This window comes from Eschrichtius robustus, chromosome 2 (genome assembly GCF_028021215.1).
Source record: "Eschrichtius robustus isolate mEscRob2 chromosome 2, mEscRob2.pri, whole genome shotgun sequence".
Taxonomy (NCBI): domain Eukaryota; kingdom Metazoa; phylum Chordata; class Mammalia; order Artiodactyla; family Eschrichtiidae; genus Eschrichtius; species Eschrichtius robustus.
In genome coordinates this window covers 97928782-97936856 of record NC_090825.1, presented here as the reverse complement: position 1 = coordinate 97936856, position 8075 = coordinate 97928782, and the positions used below count along the sequence as shown (strand labels likewise).

The 8075-nt window shown below is 43.7% G+C and overlaps 1 protein-coding gene across 1 annotated transcript in view; it reads left to right on the top strand.

The window, feature by feature from the left end:
* Positions 1–4073: 4073 nt before the first annotated feature.
* DTWD2 (DTW domain containing 2) overlaps positions 4074–8075 on the top strand; it is a 120537-nt gene continuing 116535 nt past the window's right edge. Inside the window, exon 1 of the mRNA XM_068534219.1 lies at positions 4074–4300. Coding sequence (XP_068390320.1) covers positions 4083–4300 — 218 coding nt within the window. The 5' untranslated portion in view covers positions 4074–4082. The remainder of the gene's footprint in view (positions 4301–8075) is intronic.

The window sequence follows — 8075 nt, the reverse complement described above, 5'->3', positions numbered from 1 at the left end:
TACCGACCTGGTAAGAGCTGTTAGTTAACTCACTAGCCTGTGAGACTGGCTCTAACAGCAGGCTTATGAGGCTTAGCCTGTGTTCTGCCCTGTGCTTCTTCCTCCTTATGACCAACAACACAATAGACAGGGACAAAGAAAAACGGTGACCATCTCTGGGAGGAAAAGAATCCTCTTGAGTTGCTAATCCAAGGAAATAGCTCCACAAATATTTTCTCTTGCTTATCTAAATTGAAAGAGAGAGAGAGAGAGAGAAGAGGGACCTTCACCACTTTCCCTTCTAACAGACTTTGCAGGCAGAGATCCTGGAGGCTGATGTGATCAGAAATCTTACCTTCCACAGGCCTTTGTCATATGTGGCATGATATCTTGGCTGTAGCAGCCTCAGGACAGAAAGCAAGGTCCAACCAGCTTCCTGGTTGGCTCACCAACTTTCGGGGGGGGGCGGGAAATTTCCTCCTCTACCCCTCCTGAATTCTTGTGGCTGGGCTAATAATGAAATTGACACAAGACCGATTAACAGGAGATAAAGGAACGAATTTTAATTCATGTGCATGGAGGTCCCACAGAAATGGACCTAAGAAGTGGCCAAAGCAGGCGGCTTATATGTTTTTTAGACAAAGAAACAATAAATTCTCGAGGAATTGACAGGACAAAGAAACAGATTTTAGGTGCCCAATTAGTAAAGAATCTAAATAGAGTCTAGGCTTGGGGTATTACATTAAAGAAGTAACAAGGTTTGTTTATATAGACGTCTAGGCCTGAATTCCCAGTCTTTGATGAGAAGTATGTCCTTTTACCTTCATATGCAGTGAGTGCACCTTTCAAATGAGAGATACGTATTCTTTCAGGGAGACAGAAGGGAGGGTCAGAGTGTCCCTCTTGCGTTGGTCATTTCTTAAGTAACTTTAAGTCAAAATAATCAATATGCCATTGAGGCACATTTCGGGGTGGCCTGCTGTGGGCCCCAACAAACTTTAAGTTTAGTAAATATAACAATTTGCCTCCTCCATAAGTCAAAGAACATGTGTGACCTCTAGGAGCTGGGAACAGCCCTCAGCTGATAGCCAGAGAGAAAATGCTAACCACTAAGAACTGAATTCTGCCAACAACCTGAAGCAAGGAAATGGATTCTGCCTTAGAGCCTCCAAAGGAATGCAGCCTGCCACCGCCTAGATTTCACCTCTATGAGATCTTGTTAGATTTCTGACATACAGAACTATAAGATACTAAATATATATTATTTTAAGCCACTAAATTGGTGGTAATTTGTTACAGCAGCAATAGAAAAGTAATACAGCAAGGAATGTTTTGTCTTTACTTCATTTAAATCAAAGTCTATCCAATACTGAATCCTTATTCTGTTGGGCTGGCAGGGTATGCAATCCGAGACGTTACTGAGGCCCTTCCCCGTACCGGTGACACACAAGGTTCCAAGGATCTTACCATGAGCCAAAATATCAGGGAGGCTCCCTTGGACCTTCTGTTATCACCGTTATCATCTGCTACCAATGAGATGCCATAGTCCCTGCCTTCTTGGTCCCATGTAGTCTGGTGGCAGCAGCAGGATCTTCACAAGGCGGGGGGGGAAACCTGGGATCTAGGGTTCATCTCCTCTAGGCATCCAGGAAGTCATCCCCTCATTCCTCCAATCTGGATGTTCCATCATTACCTGGGAGAACTGGGGGATTAGGAGTGGGGTTTTGGTTACCCTTTGTCCCTTTCTCAGTTAGGGGAAATCTTCCCTCTAACAGTCTATAACAGTTTTTGCTTTTATCCTAAGGACACATCCATCTCACCCCTAACATACATGTGCACAGACATCAGGCCTGATACTGAGGTCATCTCTAATCTGTTTTTACCTCTCAAACTCCCTTGAAGCAAAGAATCATAATGGTCTGGTTACTAGGAGTTGGGAGATAAATAAAATATAAATTAACATCTCAGTAGATTATTTTGCAATATTGATGCACTGGTAAGTTGGTTGCATCCCTTAAAGGAATTTTTGCTTGCCTTTCTAGTGTCTTGGTATTTCTCAGAGGTTTGGTCACTGACAGTCTTTATTTTGATACCAGGGTCTGTCCCAGGCTGGTAACATAAAGTAGCAGCTCGCTGGATGGGTGATACATTTCCTCAGGCTTCTCAAGGTCAGGGTTCATAAACCTGGATTCTTGCTTCCAGAGAGAAAAATGACTCTCTTTTCTCCCAGCTCTGGCTGTATCCCTCCCGCATGGGAGTTTTCTTTGACTCTGGTCAACCTCTGGGAGAATGGACTACAGAGAAGCAAGGATGGAGCAGGGGACCACTTATGTGCTTATGGCAATAGTCTAGGCAAGAGATGACAGGGGCTTGAATCAGGGCAGAAGTAGTAGGAGAGATAAATGGTTGGATTTTGAATATTTTGATGGGTAGAGCCAGTGATCTCATGTGGGGTATTAAAAGAGAAAGCCAAATATAAATAGGCTTGTTAGGACTCACCTGCCCTCACATAACTCATAGTTGGGAGTCTGGAGTGACCTTAAATGACTTAAGAGATCATTCCCCATCTTGAGATTGGAGACGAGAGTTTAAGGGTTGTCACAGGAGAATTTAATTTTGGTAGTTAAAGAACTGGTTCTCCAACCTAAATCTGCAGCCATATTTCTTTATTTTCGGATTCACCTCCTTTTCTATAGTCTCTGGGATTTCATTATCTCCCAACTCCAGTTGGCATTAAGTTCCAGTTTTTTCTCCCATCCTACATCCATCACCAGGCAGGTTTTTCAGCCTTTTTCTATCCTCCCTTAGAGTACTCCAAAATAAATGACAGATGCCATTTCCAGGGGAAAAGAATGCGGGAAAGTTGAAAACAATAGCCCTGTTTTCTATATACAGACTTGATTTTAAGATGACTAAAAACTTAATAGTGAGATAAACACTTTATTTTAAGAAATACAATACTGCTCTATTACTGTTAGTGATAAATCTACTTTGTTTTATATTTAATCTTTCATAGCTCTAGAATCAAGATAATTATGATTGCAAAACTTAGCTCATATGACTGGTGAAAACTTAATTTTTTTGTTTAAAACGATCAATGTTGGTAGAAGTAACAAAGTATTAATAAATGAAAAGAATCAGCACCGATATAGGGCAAGAAGTAGTCCCACTTTCATTCTAACGTGAAGTTCATTCTGGCTTTTAAAAAATTGCGGGCTATATTGCTGTTTTCAAGAGCTGTAAAAACTTGGGCAAGGTAGTTATCTTTCTGTGGCTTATTTTTCCCCTCATACATCAAATCTCAGCTCTCTTACTGCCTTGGATCTTAGGGGCCTCGGACAATTTAAAAACCGCATTTAAACAAATGTTTAGTGTCTAGCGTAAAATAGTATGCTTGATGACGAGTAGAAATACCAAGTACAAGACACAGGACACAGGTCCCTGCCCTTCTAGAGCAAGAAATCCGCTGAGGCAGACCAGCCGTGAATTCAACTTTCAATCGGTACAACCTCTCCTTTGTAAGCCTGAAACAAGTACACAAGCTGATCAATTACAGCAGATGCTGAGACTGCTGTGCGCACTCACCCAGCTAATTATTTTTTAAAATTTAAAAATTACTTTAAAAAATTTTACATTAATTAATTAACTAGTTAATTAATTTTTGGCTGCATTGGGTCTTTGTTGCGCGCGGTCACCCAGCTAATTCTTAAACTGCCATCCTAAGGCGGAAAACGCAGAATTCCATTTTATTTTCACTTTTAAAGGGGTGAAAATAAAGAAAGTACATTCAAGTTTGCCACCTGAGGTGTTTTAAGAGGAGAGTCCTTTACTTCTCCCCGAGACGCTTTCCTAACCTCACCTGCTCCCCAGAACAATCCACACTTTCCTTCCGGGTTCTAGGTGAACTAGCCCACTGGGGACAGACCAATGGGTTCATTCTTTGTCCGCTGCGGGGCGGGGTCTCCAGCCTGGGCTTCGGAGACCCGCCCCCCGTACGTGGCGTGCGTGCGTGGCGCCAGGCGGCGCAGGCTGGTTTCTCCAGCTTGTGGTGCCCCCTGGCGGCAGTGGGGCTTCAATGTGACGGTCGGACCTGAGCGCCTGCCATGGAGCCGCAGAAAGAGGCGCAAACACCCAGGGACCCCGTCGCGCGGCTACCCGGGGCCTCTAGCTCTCAGAAGGCGGACGAGGAGGAGCGGCGGGAGGGCGGCTCAGCGCCGGCGGCGACTGCCTTGGACGCGGAGGCGGACGGGGCTAGTGCGGACGGGCTGTGGGAACTGCCCGTGGAGCCGGCTGAGCGGAGGCCCGAGTGCAGCCGCTGCAGGTGACCGCCGGGCGGGGGCGGGGGCGGGGACTGAGGCCGGCGGCCGACTTGGAGGGGGTTGTGTGTCGCGGTGGCTGCCGCGCCCTCTGCCGGGGAGGCGGCTGCCGCGGCTCCAGTCCGGGGGAGCGCCGGTTCTGGCATCTCCGCGCTTGGGGCGGCAGGGTCCACTGGTTGACCTTGGAATCACTGTGAAATACCTGTCACAGCTCTTTAGTAAGAAGCCATTTCTCCAGGTTCAGGATTCTTTAGCCTTACTTCCTGCAAGACACTGAGCGGGTCATGGGATGAGTAGACAGAAGTTCCGCTGTCAAGAAGCTTGAGCGTCTGATAGGGGATGTAAGGCGTAATGACAGTAATATTTGTAAAAACACGTTTATGCTTATGTGACATAGTCGTCTCACAGTAAAAAAAAATAAAATGGATCAGAGGAGACAATCAAGGTGGCTATTACAGTAGTTGAGATTGTATTCAGAATTATGAATTCACTTAGAAATATTTATTGAGCACCTACTGTGTGGCAGGCACTGTTCTAGGTTCCTAGGAACCTAGGCATGGATAAAACATACGTTATCTCTGCGCTCACTGGGTCATTTATAGTCTAATGGGGAGACAGTTTATTAACTAGCAACACCAACAATTAACATTATTTGACCATTGAATTACGCTGGTGTACTTTCAGGATTGTGAGGGTTGCTTTCCCTGCTTGTTTGAATCTCATGCTATACAGATATACTATTATATTTACCTCCTGGGTGTTCAGGATCATTTATCTTGGTTACTACCTCTCTGTTGTCCTTCACACTTTTAACAATTAGATAGTGTCTCTACTTCCTCACCTGGGAATCACTCTGTAATTTGTTCTCAGATCCTACGTGCTCTGAAATGGCTCTCACTAAGGTCACCATTAACCTTAATGAGGTGAAATCTAATGGATCATTTTCTGTTCACTTTTTACTGGACCTCTTGGCAGAATTCTGCAGTTGAAATACTCCTTGAAACACTCTCTCTTTGGTTTCGCTTTGATTTATCTGACTTCTGTATCCTAGTCTTCTTTGCCTGTTCTGTTAAAACTAAATGTTGGGCTACCTCAAGGTCTTGGTTCTAGGTTCTCTTCTAACCCCATACACTTCTCACAGGTGATCTTACCATTTTTCATGGTTAAGTTATCACCTGTACCCCAGTCTCTCTAGCTCAGACCTTCTCCTGAGCACCAGATGTACTCATTCATTTAATCATTCAGTACTGAGTGCTTTGCTGATTACTGGTAATATGATGGAGTCTTTGTCCACATAGAGTGTTCAGTTTGTTATTGGATACAGATGATAAACCAGTAAACAAGCAACTAAATATGTAATTACAGATTGGAAAAAAAAAACAACAGCAATGAAAGAAAGAAGTGGGATGCTGCCATAGAAAATAGCAGGATGGTGTCAACAAAGATTTGTGAAGAGATAGCCTTTATATTGAGACTTGAAAGATAAGAAGGATTCAACCAAGAGAGAAGTGTTCCAAGAAGGGGAACAGAAGGACAGGCTCGTTGATTGTCTTTAACATTTGCATACTTGGAGTCTCTCAGGGCCATTTTGACCTTTTCCCAGAGCTGAACTGTAAGACCTCAGAGGAAGGATCTTGAGTGTAAGGATCTTCTTATATTTTCTGAATGTACTATGTGCAGTAGATACTCAGTAGACCTTTGACGAGGGTAAATAATTTGTGTCTAAAAGAGAATGTGTGTTGGAACAGAAGGGGTGTATGAATACAATTTATTTAAATAAGTTTTCTAAAGTTGTTAGGAGATAGCACTTAATAATGCTTCGGGGCTTCCCTGGTGGCGCAGTGGTTGAGAATCCGCCTGCCAATGCAGGGGACACGGGTTCGAGCCCCGGTCCGGGAAGATCCACGTGCCGTGGAGCAACTAAGTCCGTGTGCCACAACTACTGAGCCTGCACTCTAGTGCCCGCGAGCCACAGCTACTGAAGCCCACGCGCCTAGAGCCCATGCTCCGCAACAAGAGAAGTCACAGCAGTGAGAAGCCCGTGCACTGCAACGAAGAGTAGCTCCCGCTCGCCGCAACTAGAGAAAGCCTGCGCACAGCAATGAAGACTCAACACAGCCAAAAATAAATAAATAAATAAAATTAAAAAAAAAAAAAAGAATGCTTCGAAGGGGTCTCACTAGGATATGGAAAGAAAAGTGTTTCAAATACAAATCCAGAGCTAAATTATGCTAGCTTTATCATGTAGTTTTTAGTCTACTCAGAACTGCTAGTTATAATAGTTTAAAAATTAGTCTTCTATGGCTAGCAAAGATTTATAATTTTTCTGATCTCCTCCTCTCTGCCCCATTAATAGACTTTATTCTTTAGAGCACTTTTATTTATTTTTAAAAATATTTATTTATTTAATTTATTTATTTTTGGTTGCATTGGGTCTTTGTTGCTGTGCCCTACTTTCTGTAGTTGCAGCGAGCGGGGGCTACTCTTCGTTGTGCACAGGCTTCTCATTGCAGTGGCTTCCCTTGTTGCGGAGCACAGGCTCTAGGCACGCGGGTTTCAGTAGTTGTGGCTCGCGGGCTCTAGAGCGCAGGCTCAGTAGTTGTGGCACACGGGCTTAGTTGCTCCGCGGCATGTGGGATCTTCCCGGACCGGGGCTCGAACCCGTGTCCCCTGCATTGGCAGGCTGATTCTGAACCACTGCGCCACCAGGGAAGCCCTAGAGCACTTTTAGATTGACAGCAAAACTGAGAGGAAGGTACAGAGATTTCCTATATACTCTCTGCCCCTACACATGCATAGCTTCCTGGTTATCAACATCTCCTACCAGAGTGGTACATTTGTTACAATTGATGGACTCCATTGACACATTATTATCACTTAAAGTCCATAGTTTACGTTAGGGTTCACTCTTGGTGTTGTACATATTTTGAGTTTGGACAAATTTGTAATAACATATATCTACTATTATAGTATTGATAGCATACAAGAGTGTTTTCACTGCCCTAAAAATCCTCTTGCCTCTGCCTTTTCATCCCTCTCTACCCTCTAACCTGATCTACTGTTTAAAAATTAAAAATGACTTGCTGGATTTTAGCTTGTTTTCAGTTTCATTTAGTTAATCCTTTAGAATTATAATTCATTCTGACATTTCTGCACTTTGTTTTTTCTAGTGAAATTTTCTACCTTTTAAAGACTCTTCTCTCCCTTGGCATGCTATGCATTTTGTTTGTTTTAATTGGTTAGAGTGCAGTTCTAGAATTATGGAGAATATTTAGGTGTCATCAGTATAATATTTATAGCTCTTTATATTTTATTTTATTAGGCGGTTAGGGTTTTAACTAGTTCCCTGAGTGAACTTCTTTACATTTATGCTTATAATAGTTTTTAAAATTAAAATACATTCTTAGATTTGGGTGATCAGTAAGTCACAATTATTTGGCCATTTATTTATTTATTTTTAAATTATTTATTTATTTATTTATTTATGGCTGTGTTGGGTCTTCGTTTCTGTGCGAGGGCTTTCTCTAGTTGTGGCAAGCGGGGGCCACTCTTCATCGCGGTGCGCGGGCCTCTCACTGTCGCGGCCTCTCTTGTTGCGGAGCACAGGCTCCAGACGCGCAGGCTCAGTAATTGTGGCTCACGGGCCTATTTGCTCCGCGGCATGTGGGATCCTCCCAGACCAGGGCCCGAACCTGTGTCCCCTGCACTGGCAGGCAGACTCTCAACCACTGCGCCACCAGGGAAGCCCTTGGCCATTTATTTAAAACGCTATTCATTTCT